General features: G+C 60.4%; 1 protein-coding gene across 12 annotated transcripts in view; it reads left to right on the forward strand.

Moving 5' to 3' along the window:
• Positions 1-2,843: 2,843 nt before the first annotated feature.
• The window catches only part of MYRF (myelin regulatory factor), a 33,878-nt gene continuing 21,471 nt past the window's right edge, over positions 2,844-15,250 (forward strand). For all 12 annotated transcript variants that reach the window (XM_036220392.1, XM_036220394.1, XM_036220400.1 and 9 more), the window contains exon 1: positions 2,844-3,033. In XM_036220392.1, the coding sequence (XP_036076285.1) occupies positions 2,988-3,033 (46 nt within the window). In that variant the 5' untranslated portion in view covers positions 2,844-2,987. The remainder of the gene's footprint in view (positions 3,034-15,250) is intronic.

Below are 15,250 nucleotides of genomic sequence, written 5' to 3' on the forward strand. Positions count from 1 at the left end.
ACCGTAAGTCCCTGCCCTACTTGATGATGTCAGGCTTGCTGGGGCTCCCTCTCAGCCCCAGCCTCTGCCCGGCGTGGGCGAGTTGGGGGTAGCAACCCTCGAGTCTGGGGCATTTCAGCTAACCCTTTCCCCCAAGCCCAGAGATGAAAATGCCTGGGGACGGTTGCTCCTTTGCTCAGTGGCTTCGGGAAGTCAGGGGAGATGGTAGGACCTGAACCCCCTAACTAGGCCAGCTCTCATGAGATTAACAGGATGCTCCATCCCACTTCGAGGTCACCCAAAGACTTAATAATCCAGCCTGAAGAGTTGGGGTGTTAGGGATAAAATACAGGTATCTCTCCCCGCCCCACCCTTGGATGACCTAGACAAGGGCAAGGCTTAGCTCATCAGGATGCCCCTTGAATAGTGGGCCATTAGAATATGGTAGAAAGACCTGTGGATAGGTGAGGCTTATAAAGAAGCTAGTTTTCCAGCCAGTCCCAGTCAACTCCCAAAATAAATTTTTTTTTAAAATCACACGGCGTAGGTGGGGGTCTACTTTGTTCACAGACAGGCCTGACCCGGGTGGAGGGAGAGGCAGAGCAGAGAATAACAATTGTCTTAGGGGAGGCTTCAGAGGGAGAAAAACCTCTGGGGTGTATCGGCTGGAAAAGAATAGGCTCCTCAGTGTGGCCCGCTCCCCCCTCTCAGCCCAGCCCCTGTGGGGGGGGGGGCACACACAGCTGGGCCCTCCAGCAAAATCCCATTCTATATATCTAAGAGCGACAGCTTGAGGTCCCTGGGGGACAAAACCTCATTGTGAGGCACCCTCCGGCCTGGGCACCCCCTCCCCCAGCTCCAGAACTGTTGTGGCATTGACCCTCTTCTCTGGGCCACTACGGGCCTGCTGACTGGGCCACATCTGGGGCTCAGGCACCAGCCACCCCTCCCCCATGGCTGGCCGCTGAGAAGGGGGAGGGTGGACTGGGTGGAAGTAGCCTCCCAGGTTCCCACCCCGTCTCTACCCTGCCGCCCAGTTTGTCTCCACTCTCCTCTGCCAGGGCCACTGGCAGGCAGAGCTGAGAGCTCTAGGCTAGCTAGGCTGGCGTCCTGATCTGTCCGCAAGTCCCTCCTCCCCCTCTGGGCCTCAGTTTCAGCTTCGTCACCTGTCAGACGGCAGTGAGGTGGAAAAGGTTTTTCCAGCTCTGACTTGCTGTGTCTGAGGATCTGGGGAAGCAGCGAGTTGAGCCTTTCCATAATATGATTGATTCGCTGGGTCTAGGATTCCAGAATTCCCTGTTTCCAAGGTTTCAGAGGTCTAGGAATTTGCAGTTTGAAGATGCCATCGTCTATTCATTCAACACATATTTATAGCACACCTACTGTATGCCAGGTAATGTCCTCAGTTCTGGAGCAACAGCGAGGACCAAGCCAGAAAAATCTCTTACTGTCATAGGGCTTTCCATTCTAGAGCGAGGAGGAGAGTAACAAAAACTAAATAAAACTCTTTATAGCAGAAAGGCCTAAGGAGGGGCAACCGCTTTAGGTAGGGCGTCAGAGAGGCGATGTGCGAGCTGAGGCCTGACTGCTGAAAAGGAACCAGCCCCATGGGGACGAGCATTGTAGACCGATGGAACTGCATGTGCCCAGCCCCTGCGGCGGATATGGGTCTGGCATGTTTGAGTGACGGCAAGGAGGCCTTGGTGACTGTGATTTGGTGAGCCGTGGAGAGAAAAGTCGGAGCTGAGCTCAGCGGTCCAGGCAGGGGCAGATCATACGAGGCCTCTGGAGCCGGAGCAGGAGGTTTAGATACTGTTCTGAGTGCAAACGGAAACTACAGGTCTTACCGAAGGAATGACGTGTCTGATTTATATTTTTAAAACAGTGATTTGGGAGGATTATAGGGATCAGTGAGGAGAGAGGCTGTGCAGTTGGGCAGGGCAGAGATAAGGAGGTGCTCACAGGGCGGAGGCAGAGGGGCGAGGGTGGGGGGTTTACCCGGGACACGCCTGGAGGTAGAATCTTCGGCTCTCATGCTACCACACAGTGAAGCAGTGATGGAGAGGCCAGTTTCCCAGGTCTGCCGGGGTCTGGCTCCGAAGGCTGGCTTTGCCCCTCATTCCCTTGAAACTCTTAGAACTTTGCTGTCCAATACCATAGCCACACACTGCTGTTTAAATCCGAACCAATTAAATTAAATTAAATTGAAAAGTCAGTTTGTTATTCAATGGCCACATTTCAAGTGCTCAGCAGCCACATGTGACTAGCGGCTACCAGATTGGGCAACACAGGGGACATTTCCATCCTCACAGGAAGGTATAGAGAACTGTACTTTCTCCCAGTACATACTGTCACTGAGCCTCAGTTTCCATCAGCATCTCTAAAATTCATATATTAGTATCTCCTTGGTAGGCTACCTGTAAATGAGATAACCCCTGTAAAGTGCTCAGTGCAGGCCGGCACATAAGAAATGTTCATTAAGTGCAGGTTATTACTATTATTGCTGAGATGAGGGGTGGGTAAGGAATGGAAATAGAGACTATCTCTGAGGTTTGGTTCTGAACATTTAAGATTCAGAATCCTGTTATCTTCCCCTGTCCAAAGAGGGGAATAAGAACTGCGGGGCAAGGAGAAGCCGACGATCCCAACCCCAGCCACGGCGACTCCCGGCCCGGCCTGCACGCCCTTCCCTCCCCACGCGAGGCCAGGCTGCCCCGCAGCCCCCGGCCGGGGCAGGAGCGTGTGGCAGCGCCGCCCGGAGAGCGCGCGTCCTGTCCGCCGCGCGGCCGGCCGGCAGGGGGCGCCGAGCGCGGCGGGCGGGGCTCGCGGGGCGGGCGGGGGCCGGGCCAGGGCCGCGCTGGGGGCGAACGCGGCAGCGGAGCGGCGGGACCGCAGCGGGAGCCGAGCCGGCACTGTCGCTCGGGCAGCGCCGGCGATGCCGCGCCCCCGGGCCGGGCTGTAGCGGGGCCGGGGCGGAGTGCACGCCGGGCAGGCGGGACGGGCCAGACATGGAGGTGGTGGACGAGACGGAGGCGCTGCAGCGCTTCTTCGAAGGTGAGGGACTGCGGGCCGGTAGGGCGGCCAACCTTTCGCGCTAGGTATCCCCGCCCCCCCCCTCCGCCGATCTCCCCGGGCACTGGGACCCCCCACTGTGCTTCCACCACGCTGGGACCCCAGGAGTCGTCTCCTTCGAGCTGGGGCCTTCCTGCAGGCTGGCACCAGCCGTCCAATGCTGGCTCCCAGGGCTGGGAGACTCCCGGAGGTCACCACGCACCTCCACTAAAGTTGGGCTCCCTGTCTCCCAACACACAACTTCTTGGAGCTGAGTCCCTTTCCACACTTGGTCCTCCTTCATGCCTTCCAGGACCTGCAGCACACACACCGTTAAACTCTGACACCTTCCGCCCCCAGCGCACTTCCTGCAGCCCAGTCTTGGGATCCGATACTGTGCTGCTCTGGAACCCCATCGAGGCCCAGACCCCTTCCAGGCCCTGAACCCCGAACACACTATCTTCCATGCCTCTCGGGCTGGCGCCAGCCCCCAGTGTGCCTCCGAGGCTGAGACCCAGGTACCCTGTGTGCCTTTCAAGTTGGCCCCCTCTGAGCTGAGACCTTCCCACTATTTTTTCCTGAAACTGGGACCCGCTTCAAGACTGTCACCCACCTTCCACAAGGATGCTTCCCTCACCCCAAGGCTGAAATTCTCCTTGAAGCAGCTACCCCTCCCTGCTCGAGGCTGGGAACCCCTCTCCAGCATTCCTCCGTGGGCTGGGTCCCTCCACTCCCCTCCCCTGCCCTCTGAATGCTCTCCTCGGGCTGGAACTTCCTTGAAGTTGGCTTCCCTGCTGCCAGACACCACCACTGTCCTTGCACTCGGGGGACCCTTCAAAAGCTGTGGGCTGCATCCTGCCAGCCCTCTGAGACTCCTCTGGTGTTCTCCTCACCCCAGGAGTGACCTCACCCCTTCACCTTGACCCTGATAGGAGCCGTCCCGAGGGCTGGGATCTACACACACCTTACAATATTTTCTTCTATACTTCCACATGCCCCCCCCCCAACACACACACAATGGTTTTGGAGGTCTCCTCCTACATCTGACCAACTCCCATTCCGTTTCCTGAATAGCTTCTGCCCCTCCCCCAGGGCTGTCCCCCTCATCCTGGGTGCTGGATTCTGGAGGGATGGGACGGAGTGTGGGCGGGGGAGGCAGAGGCGCAGGCTGACATCTCCCAGCCCACGCCGCTGCTCAGACCCTCACTGGAGCATCTAGCCAGATCCTCTGAGCCCTTTTGTGCTCCTTCCCACCAACTTAGGTTCCTCAGCCTGCGCCGCACCCTCTCCCCAGCCCCTAAGCCCACCTGCTTCTCAGTGCCTTCAGAAGCCAGATCTCGGTGATTCAGAGCCTTCCATTAGTGTGAACCTACCCCTGGGGTGGGGGTTACCCATGGGGCACCGCGCTGAGACCATTGGGCCTCAGGGCTGGAATCAGGGCCCAGTGTCCAGCCCAGTGCCCAGACCCCTTCAGAGTCCCATGAGGGAGAGAAGAAGGCCCTCTTTGCTTCAGTTACTCCCTTCCTGTGACTTGGGAGCAGGAGGCTCTGTCCACTCCCACTTGCTGAGCAGCCCAAGTCAGGGCATCCCCAAGCCTCAGGCCTCGCCATGCCAGGATTCTGGACACCCCAACAGACCTAGGCCCCAAGAAATCAGATCTGAGCTAGATTAAATGATTGATCCTGAGGTAGGTGGGCCATTTGAGGCTCCTAGGGCCTCTCGTTCTCCGCAGACACTTCCTCCTTTAGGAGCCCTCCAGGGGTCTTATAGGGACTGGGGGCTCCTGGGGAGGTGGGAAGGGGACATAGTCCTGGCTTGGGGTATGCTCTTTTGGGGTGCCCTGAGCCTGTTACTACCCCAGATGACCTGTGGGCCAGGCCGATATCCCGACGCCTCCTCCCCCAGAACCCTGGGCCCTGGCAGAGGGGCGGGCCTGGCTGGCCCAGGTTCCCGTCTCCTGAGCCAAACCTTCCCTCCTGCCCGTGGGGGTGGGGGCTGACGCCACGGCTCAGCCATGCGGCTGGCCTGGCGGGGAGGCTACGCTGCTCCCTCCAGAGAGATAAGAGGAGACTCAAGAATGTCTGTGGGGAGCAGGGGGGTGTGCGGCTGCCCGCCTGAGCAGGGCCAGGAGGGAGCCAGGGTCTGGAGAAATCTTCCCAGAGCCTGAGATGGAGGGAAGGTGGGGTGGGTGCTAGGGCTGGGGTCTCTGGGGCCACGCGGGAGGGGATGGCCCGGCAGGGAGTCGGGTGGGCAGTGCCGTGTGGCACCCAGCGTGGGTGTTAGGAAGCACCTTGGAGAGGCGAGGTCTGAGTGTGCTCCTGAGTGTATGTGTGACGTGCCGGGGGCAGGAAGCTGTGCTTTTCTGCATGTGGACGTGTTGTTCTCGAGGGTGTGGGAACTGTGTGTGCTCTCGTACTTGGGGCTGGGGACACCTGAGTTCTCATCTGGTCCCCACTCTGCCTTGATCATTCCTTCTGGACAGTGGGTACAGGAGGCAGGGTCTATGCTTTCCACTCCGGGGCTCATCAGGGCCCCTCATCTGATTAATACGACATACTCTCTAGACGTACCAGGCACATGTCCTGGTCCAGCCCTCTGCAGGTGGGCCAGGCTGTGCCCACCCCGGGGTGGTGGGCTGGGGGCTAAGGCGCTTTGGGCCTTGGGTGGGAGGCTGGGACAGGGCGGCCCCCTCGAGGCTGGTACAGCCGGGCCCCCGTGACTGCCCAGCTAATCCCCTGGAGGGAGGCTACAGCTGCCCAGCTCGGCGGGCACAGGGCCTGCAGAGAGGGGACCCTTCAGGCACGATGCACTGGCTCCGAGCAGGTAACAGGGTCTCGGCGGCAGGTGTGTACTCCTCGTCGCCTTCATGGGCTGAGGCCTTGGACTCCCAAAGCCTGGTCAGGGACAGGGGAAAGGCAGTGTCCGAAGGCCTTAGAGTTTCGGTGAAGGCTCAGACACCAAGAGCTGTGTGACCCTGTGCAGAGCGCTCGTCCGCTCTGGACCCTGTTCCCTCACCTGCAAGACAGGAGGAGGTGGCAGAGGTCTGGACGATGCCATCAGCTCTGATGAGCCTCGTCTCAGCCTTGGGAAGGGGCATGGAGGGGGAAGAGGCTGCCCCTGGCTCTGGGGGCACATGGGGCTTCAGTGAGCAGCCAGTGCCCCCAGACAGCAGGCAGGTGTGGAGGAAGCTTTAGAGACCGAGGAGAACTGGGCTTCCAGCAGGTACTAGAAAGGCCACCGAAAGGCTGAGGGACCTCCACGCAGTCTCTAGAGCCCCACCAGGGCTGGCAATGGGAAGCTGGGTTTTCACCCCTTCCAGACCTGATGGGCAGTTTGGGCTGGTGACTTCCCTTCTCTGGCCTCATGTCCCCTCTTGGGTGAGCAGGCGCGTTGGACCAGAGATGGGGCTTCCCATGTGATTTTTTTTTTTCCATGCATAAAAAAGACACTCATGGCCTCCCAATGGACACGGGGGTGAGCTCCTCACAGCCCTCCAGAGCACCAGGATCCTGGTTTGAAAGCCACTCCTTCCCCCGCTCTGGAATGGGGGCAGGGGTGGCATTGGCCCCCTTACCCAGGATCCAAGAGAAGGGTCTTAGCCAGTGCTCCCCAGAGCTGACACCCAGGTCCCTGCCGTCTCTCCTGCCACTGGCGCCTTGGGGGAGGGAGGGTGGCCTCCCAATAGGGACTAGCATCTCTGCCTCCTGAGGGCAGGAAGGGGTCCCACTGACGGCTGTGGAAGAAGACGCCCCCCCTGGACAGGAGGCTGGGGCTGGCCGGTATGTGTGATGGACGGCACTGTGTCCTGTGTCAGCCTGTCTGTCTGACCCAGGGAGCAGGTAGACGGGGGAGGCAGCTAGACTCCTGACTCCCAAGGAGATGAGATGGGGTGCCTCCCGGGTCCACCCAGAGCCCTGGGAAGGGCTCCTGTCTCACCCAGGTCCTGAGTCCAGCTGGAAGGGAAATGGTAGTGGGGGGTCTGACTCATCCCCTTGTTCCCAACGCCCAGTGCAGGGCCATGGTGGGGAGGAGCAGGAAATGTTCTCAGGGTCGATGGAGGCAACAATACTTATGTGAACAGAGGCGGGGGGCACCCCAGGAAGCTGGCTAGGGTGTCAGTGCCGGGGATAGGAGCAGGCGGTTTCCCACCTGCTGGCCTCAGGGCCTTTCCCGAGTCTGGGGGCCTGGGCAGAGGGCCCCTTGGAGCCTTAAGCAGGGCCAAGCAGAATGTTTGGGGGGAAGACAGGCGGCTGTGGGCAGAATGGCCTCCTCCCGGGGACCTGGCCCCCACTCCCTGACTCCCAAAGGCTTACAGAGCGAGGGGGGCCCTGGCAGCAGAGCCTGCTGGGTAACAGCCCAGCGGGCCACTGATTGGCTGCTGCCCTTGGACTTTGCCCTTCTGATAAGGACAGGGAGCAGAAATCATTAACTGAATCCTAAATGGAGTGGCCCCGCCCCACACAGGCCGACTGCCCTTCCTTTCCACCTTCTTCCTCCTCCTGGCTTTCCCCTCTGGGCCTCAGTTTCCCTCCCAGCCTGGATGTGTGTATGGGGTAAGGGGGCCTCCTCTCCCACCTCAGAGTCTCCAGCCCCTGCTGCCAGTGGGTCCAGTAGCCCCTCGGTGGGCGGCAGGGGTCGGACGGTGTAGTGGTCGCATGCGCTCACGGGGTGTGCTGCCAGGGTCTGTCCCCAGCTCTGAGGCTCCCCCGCGGTCCTTCTCTGGGCCTGTCTCTGCACCACCTTGTGCCTCCATTTTCCTCTCTGTGAAACGGGAATACAGTCGTGGTCGCAGTGCCTACTGCTCAGGGTTCCTGGGCGACCCGGGGCCTGCGAGGGGCCTCGTGCAGCGCCCGGCTTCACAGGTGTGGCAGCCTGGGCTGTGGTTAGGATCTGGGCGCACAGCCCAGACCCGCAGGCTCACGGCAGATATTACGTCCTCGCTTTGAGCACTTACTGGTCCGCAGGGTAGGTCAATGTCCCCCAGCTTGTTCTGAGTGAGGCCTGTGGCTGGTGCTGTGTGCCTTGAGAGAGGCCCTCACTTTTTCTGGGCCACTTGTTCTCGCGATGAGGGGAAACCGTTAGCCTCGTGGAGCACGCTCTCTGTTTGCACGGGCCCCTGCTCCATGCCAGGTGTGGCCCTGCCGGGTCCTGTGCCTGCTCCTGGTTCCTGGAGCCTCCCACCCCACCCTCCACCTCAGAGATTCAAAACTCGGGGTTGGGCCGGCGGGCAAGGGGGCAGGGACTTGACCGTCCTTGTCCTTTATTTTTACCTGCTGTACCCAGCCCAGAGGTTTTTGCACACGTTGTCTCCAGGGGCTCCTGCAGCTCAGTGGGGGTGCAGATGGTACCCCCTCATTTCCAAGAGTGGGTGCTGAGGCAGGAGAGGAAGGTGATGTGTCGGGCTCACTCAGGGGGGCCATGACAGAGCTGGGACAGGATCTGGGTCTCCTGACTTGCAGCTAGGCACAGGGGAGTGCCAACCAGGAGTGGCTTAGGGAGGGGGGCTTCTCCTCCTTGTAAGCCAGGGGTCCTGATTCATCACTGGTGGCTGTGCTATGTACTTCCGTCCAGCCCCTTCACGCCCGGATCTCTGAGCCCCCACTCAGATGGTCAAGATTGTATAACGTAAGCAGTGAGACCCCAAGAGTGCCAAAGGCCTGGAGTGGGAGGGGAAGGAAGGGCTAAATGCCAGGTCGGGGTACAGTTGGGTCCGGAGCCTCCGCTGGCATAGACTATGGATGGGGGGGGGGCTCCAGGGCATCCCCCCGTCTCACACCCACCTCCAGGCTGCATCAGTGGGAAAGTTCTCCGCCCATCTGCCTTAGACCCCTCCAGCCCCCATGATGCACAAACACACCCTCTGTGGAATTTGGGGCCCTTCCCTCCCTTACTCCCCTCTTCATCTCTCAGTCTCCTGTACTCTCTTCTCTCTGTGATTCTCCCTTCTGGGGCCTGGTGGGGCCCCAACCAGCTTGGAGGGGCTGCCTTTGGCAGGGCACTTGGGGGTCTTGACAGAGTTTGCTCAGTTAGAGCTGTCTCCAGCTAGAGCCGATGCGGAGATACATTGGCCCGGGCCTGCCTTTGGGTCAGTGGAAGGGAAGGAAGGGCAAAATGTGTGCGTGCGTGTACAGGTGTGCGTGCGTGAACAAGTCTATGTGGCGCGCGGAGAGGTGGACAGGCACCAGCATGCTCGTGCCTCAGGGCCTTTGCACTGGCTCCTCACCACCCGGAATGCTCTTCCCAGACATCCAGTGGCTCACCTCCTTCATGTCTGTGCGCATGGGACCTGGCCCGACCATCCTGCTTAGAAGCGCAATTCCTCCCCGCTCTCCTTGCACCCCGACCTCCTCTCCCTGCTTCGTTTTCTCCATAGCATTTGTCACCTCCTGAAATGTTATGGATTTCATCGATCTGTCTTGCCACCTGACTCTGCCCCCAGACTGTCAGCTCCATGCGGGCAGGGGGTTTTGTCTGTTTTGTCCTCTGCAGCATCACCAGAGCCCGGCATGGTCCCTGACGCATGAGGATGCTCAGTAAATAATCATTTAAGCGGATGAACACATGTGGAACATGCTGGCGTGTGCACACATGTGTGCCAGCGTGGGAGGGGTGTGCCACTGTACATGTGTGTGTGTGTGTGTTTCATGTGCACAATCACGTGTGTCAGTGGATGCATGCCTGGGACAATGTCCTTGTGTACACACATGCGTGTGGGACATGCCCGTGTGTAAACACAGACGGGAATGGGTAAGCCCAGAGGACACTTGCCCCCACCCCAAGCTGCAGGCTGTTACTCGCCTGCCCTGGTCCCTGTCAGAGGGGGCTGGGGGTGTTGAGTGGGTGCTAACTCGGCCCTATGGATCCCCAAGCAAAGCGGAGGTTCCTGGGCACTGATGTGGGTTCCCTAAGAACACCTCGCAGCTGCTGTTGGACCTGGCTGGGGAGCGTCTTAGGGCTGTGGGTTCAGTCTTGTCTCGACGTGAGGACAGGGTAGCCACCTTGCGGGACTAGAGGAGGAAACAGCTATAACTCAAGGGTGGCTAGACCCAGGCTCCGTGTAGGAGATGGGTTTCTGCAGGCAGGAAGTGGGAATCGTCTGCATTTTTTAGCAAGAAGTAGAGAGGGAACAAAGATAACTGCGGCTCAGATTTAAGGCCTGATGGCAGTGACGGGAGAGCCACATCCCTGTCATTTAGCCCGAGGCTAACTGAGGATTCGATGCAGAGATGCAAAGGGTAGCTTACAGAATCAAGCGTCTGATCTAAAGGCATTTCGAGTGAGAAGGCTCTGGACACAAGATGAAGCCTGAAGCAGGGACAGCTAGCAGTTATCATATTAATCAGAGATCATATTAATAAAGATAGAAAGCCAAACCAAAGGAGGTGAGAGCCCACAGTGCCCTGTCCCAGTGTGAACTAGTTTGGAGCACGTTGATTAGCTCAGTCCATACTGGGAGACAAGCCTCAGCACTGGGGGCCCTCTGTGACTGGGGTGATTGAGGAGGGGCTGCTGGGGCAGGCAGGCAGTCAGAGAAGGCTTGCCCCATGGGCAGGAGGTGATGGCTAGAGCCAGGGCCTGGAGGCCAGACTGTGCCGTTCATGTGCCAGAATGACAGCATGGTACTGGCCGTGCCTCAGAGGGGCTCAGACGAAGGTGCGAGGCCCTCTCCGACGCCCCCTGGAGCTGATGTGCAGCAAGGTGGAGACGCATGGGGGTCGGTGGGGCAGGGAAGGAGATAGGGGGCCCAAGAGAGACGGAAACGGCGGTTCACACTGACCGAGGCATGGTCTCCCGGGGGCGAGGCGCTCTCCCACCTTCCCCCTGAAGATGCTGGGTTCCCCGCCCCAGCGATGGGGAAGGAAGCCAGACCGAGGGAGGGCAGGTCACTTGCTGAGCGTCACAGCAATGAACAGGCGGCTCGCATGAGCACCCGGGCCTCTTTGACCCCCGCGGTCCCTTGGGGCATCATGGGGGTGCCAAGGTGGGCAGTCCCTTGACCACTACCACCCTGACCCCCTGCCATTGCTTAGTGTCAGGGCACCCCTCAGATTGTGACACCTAGGATGGACATGCGGGGCACTGGACGGAGAGGCTCGGGCCCCATGCTCTGTTGGGCTCACGTCAGCTAGGCCTGGCCAGCACCCTTGGGCCCTGGCCTGCCCTGCCCATGGCCACGTGGCTGGCGGGATTTCCGCCATGTTTGGGGCATGAATTGACAAGTGCCCCATTGACGGGCAGGGGGGAGGGTGTGGGCAGGGCACAAGCCACCCACTGTGCCGGGTCCCCACCCTCCCCCGTCCCCCAGGACAATGGCCTAGACTCAGCCAGTGGCCACAGCTGGTGGGGGGGGGGCAGTGATGGGCATGAGCAGGAGGAGGAGGGGAAGGGAGGGGTCCAGGGCTGAGGACCACCTGGGCCCCCGCCCGCTCTCATCCCGCACCTGGCTCCAGCCCCTTGGTTCCCCTTCTGCCCAGCTGGGTGGCTGGGCAGAAGGGGAAGAGGAGAGAGGAGAAGGGGGGGGGCTTCCCTCCCCCAGCCCCGATCCCAGCCCGCCTGGGACGGGCAGTGTCTGGCTCCTGTTAAAAGCAGGTAATAAAGGACCTAATTAATGAGGAGCAGCTGGGGCACATGGCTCGGCGGGGCAGGGACGGTACCTGGAGGGGCCCTGTCTAGCCCTGACCCCTGACCACAGCACAGCTTGGCCGACGTCCCCAGACCCAAGCAGGCCCAGGCCCAGTGTTCCGCTTGCCACTTTGCTCATTCATTCCATGCACGTTTATTGTGTGCCTACTGTAGGCGCGGATGCTTAGGCGACAGAGAGACTGAGCTCTCCCCAGACAGTGCCCCCACCTGTAAGCAATGGCAAGGTGTTTATCCTCTCTGAGCCTCCATTTCCTCGTCTGTAAAATGGAGACCCAGAAAGCCATCTACCCCATAGGGTTGTTGTGAGAATTAAACATGAGCCCTAGAAAGCGTGCGGCGTGGGGCTGGGCACAGAGCGATCGCCCGGCGAGTGTGAGCTGTGGACGGTGGGCCGGCGTTGGACAGAGACCCCCCCACCCACCTGGGAGGCAGGAGAGCAGGGAGCCTGATGAGCAAGGAGAACAGAGGCTGCCACTCAGGAGGATGGGAGAGTAAGGGATGGCCTCTTGGAGGAATTTAAGCCAAAACCTAAAGAAGGAGCAGGAATGGGCTTTCTCTGGCAGAGGGAGGAGCGTGTGCAAAGGCCCTGGTGTGCAGGGGAGGCGGGGTTGGACCCAGGATGGAATGAGGCGGGGGGCTGGACCAGGGAGAGCTTCAGGGAGAAGAACTAGGGCGGGAGAGGAGGCCGTGGGGGCAGGCGGGGGCTGACCATGCCAGGCCTCGGACCGAGGAGGGCTCTGTCACCCTGAGCAGGGGGAAGCTGTTGAAGGGTTTGTGGGTGGGGAGGGCAGGCATGCCGGTTTGCGACCTGGTGGTGCCATGTTCTGGTCGTGGGACCTCGGGCAGCCTCTCCACCTCCCAGGGAGGTAGGTCTTGAGGATCAGCAGGAGACATACTTAGCTTCCTGCTCACAGGTATCTGTTGGCTCAGCAATGTTCCAGGGCTCTTTTGGGAGCGGTGGGGGAGGAGAACCCCCAAGAGTGTGTCGAGGGGCCCTGCCTTCCTCCTGGGTTCCTGGGGGCTCTGCCCCAGCCTCAGGAATCTCTAGGCTCCCACGAGCCTCTACGCCCACCCTAGAATGTTTGGTTAGAAATCTTCAGTGTGGCACCTGGGGCAGGCTGGGGGCATTTGCCTGGTGGCTGGACCCTTTAGGCCGGGCCGTGTGGGGACAAAAACCGGGCAGGCCTCGAGGGCTCCCAGAGAAGAAGACGTGGTCAGCGTTCCTCAGGAGGCCCCCAGCCCCCAAACCTCAAACTTCTCTCCCACCAGTGGCCCACCCCTACCCTGCCCCGGTGGCTCCCTCCTCCCTCCCGCACCCTCCCGTCCACCCGGCCCCTGGCACGGGAGGGTCTCTCCTCCCCCAGCCACATCTGGTTCTCGTTAGGGTCTCCCAGGATGCCTCCGCCTGAGGCCCCGTATCCCAGGGGAGGTGGGCAGGAGGATTAGGGGTGATTAGGAACACTCCTGGCCAGGGGAAGAGGAGGAGGAGGAGGAGGGGAGGAGGGGGCCTGGCCTGTTATAAATAGCAACACCATGACTCCATCACCCCATCATTCACTGGAGATTCCAAGTTCAGTCTCAAAAACTTGCAGCCTCAGCGGCCAGGGTGGGGTGATACTTCAGGACCCCCTCCCTGCCCATCTCCCACGTTGGATCCTCCCTCGAGAACCTCCCCCAGCCCATCAGGCTGGGCTGCCCAGGACGGCAAGGAAGTCTCAGTGGGCACCAGTTACACCTTACCCCTTGCAGTGAGGGCCCCGCGCCTGCGTTTGACTTTGCGCCGTGTCGCCTTGAGGGAGGGAATGATCGATGCTAGAAACATGGAGCCTGCAGGCGCGATCGGGAGGTGGACCCGTAAAGCACTTAGAGTAGTGCGGGGCCTGGCGGGGAGTCCGTGTCATGCGCTGTCACTGTTATTGTCCCCGTCACAGGTTGGCAGGATTAAGTGTCACGCTGCCCACGAAGGGCCCGCGGGATGCCTCGCATGTAACAAACTACGATTTGTTCATGTACGTGGCCCCGAAAGTGCCAGGCACACAGTAGGTGCTCAGTAAATGGGATCTTTGGTTAACCGCCCAGGCTGTGGGCAGAGCCAGAGCTGGACAGTTCTAGAACCTCAGCATGCAGACTGATGAGCCCCGGCCTGAGAAGCTCCTCTCGCCCTGGCTGTACGGGGCCCTGGACGGCCATTGGTGGTGCGTGCTGGGTGTCCCTTGTTCTCGGCTGGGTGAGCCAGGGTGGGGGCAGCAGGAGGGCCTGTCTCAGGCAGCGCGTGACTCCTAGGAGGGCTTAGCCACTCATTAATCACCTAAGCGGGGCTCAGCATTCTTGAAATGCCAGCTGAGGCGAGGGAGCGGCCCGGGTGGGGGGCTCCTGGGGACCCCAGCGCTCCCAGGACTGGGAAGTGAGGACAGCCATTCTGTTGGCTGAGAGCTCACGCTGTGCCGGGTACCTTACGTACCTTAACTTGTTCCATACTCACAACGACCCTGTAAAGCATTATTCCTTCACGTCCCCATTTTACTAATGAGAAGACCGAGGTTCAGAGAGGGTACGTGACCTGCCCAGTATCACACAGCAGGGAGGAGGTGAGCCAGGGTTTGTTCCTGGACCTGACCGAGTGGCTGTTCCCAGGGCTCACCAGGGGAGGGGGCATAAAGTACAGACCCCAGACTCAGGGTCCAGGGACCTGTGGGAGGGCACCTTCTGTCTCGGGGGGCAGGCGAGCTCAGGTCAGCAGTGGGTGGGGCTCTCCTCCATTATCGGGGTTGACGCATCTCCCGCTCTCCCACGTCAGCCCCCTTATCACCCGCCCTCCGGCTCCCCCCACAAGGTGACCTTGGGAGGGGAAAGGTTAGCACCTCCCTGCAGAAGAGGCCTTTTCTGCGAGCCCCTCCTGTCCCTAGGGCCGGGGCCAGTGAGGAGGGCCCGGGAGAGGCTGGGTGGAGGAGCGGATACCAGGCCGCCATCACTTCCCTGCTGTGAGGCCAGGCCAGGCGGAGCCCTTACCTCTCTGGTCCTCTCGCCTCTGCAAAACCAGGGCTAGGCACCCCAACCCCTTTATGAGGTGATGGGCATATGGATGAGCGTAGGCTGGGCTGGGCTGGGCACTCCTGATTCTGATCTCCATTCCCTCTCGGTCTGCAGCTGGGGCCTGGGGTGCAGCCCATGGGCACCCCCAGGATGTGTGGTTCAGCCAGCCGGGCCACGTGCTCCTCGGCACCCACCAGCTGGGCCATCTGAAACTGACTGCCTCCTGGAGGACAGGGCAGGACAGAGTCACCGCGGGTGATGGGCCTCCATTGGGCACTAGACTCCATAAAGCTCCTCGTTTGCTCCTCAGAGCACCCCACAGGACAAGGGATGATTACCCCATTGTATAGATGCAAGGAAGGGACTAGCTCATGTCAAGAGCTAGAATGGAGTACGGAAGGCAGGAATCGGCCTGTCCATCCCAAATCCGCACTCTGGGCCCTTCCTCTCCTTGGAGACTCCAGGTGGCTTTGTGGGCTGAGGGAGGTCAGTGCCTTCAGGTGGGAGAAGATGGAGGCGTCTCCCCAACAGAGATGGACGCGCA

Source organism: Rousettus aegyptiacus, unplaced genomic scaffold, assembly GCF_014176215.1.
Source record: "Rousettus aegyptiacus isolate mRouAeg1 unplaced genomic scaffold, mRouAeg1.p scaffold_m13_p_5, whole genome shotgun sequence".
In the NCBI taxonomy this organism is placed as follows: Eukaryota; Metazoa; Chordata; class Mammalia; order Chiroptera; family Pteropodidae; genus Rousettus; species Rousettus aegyptiacus.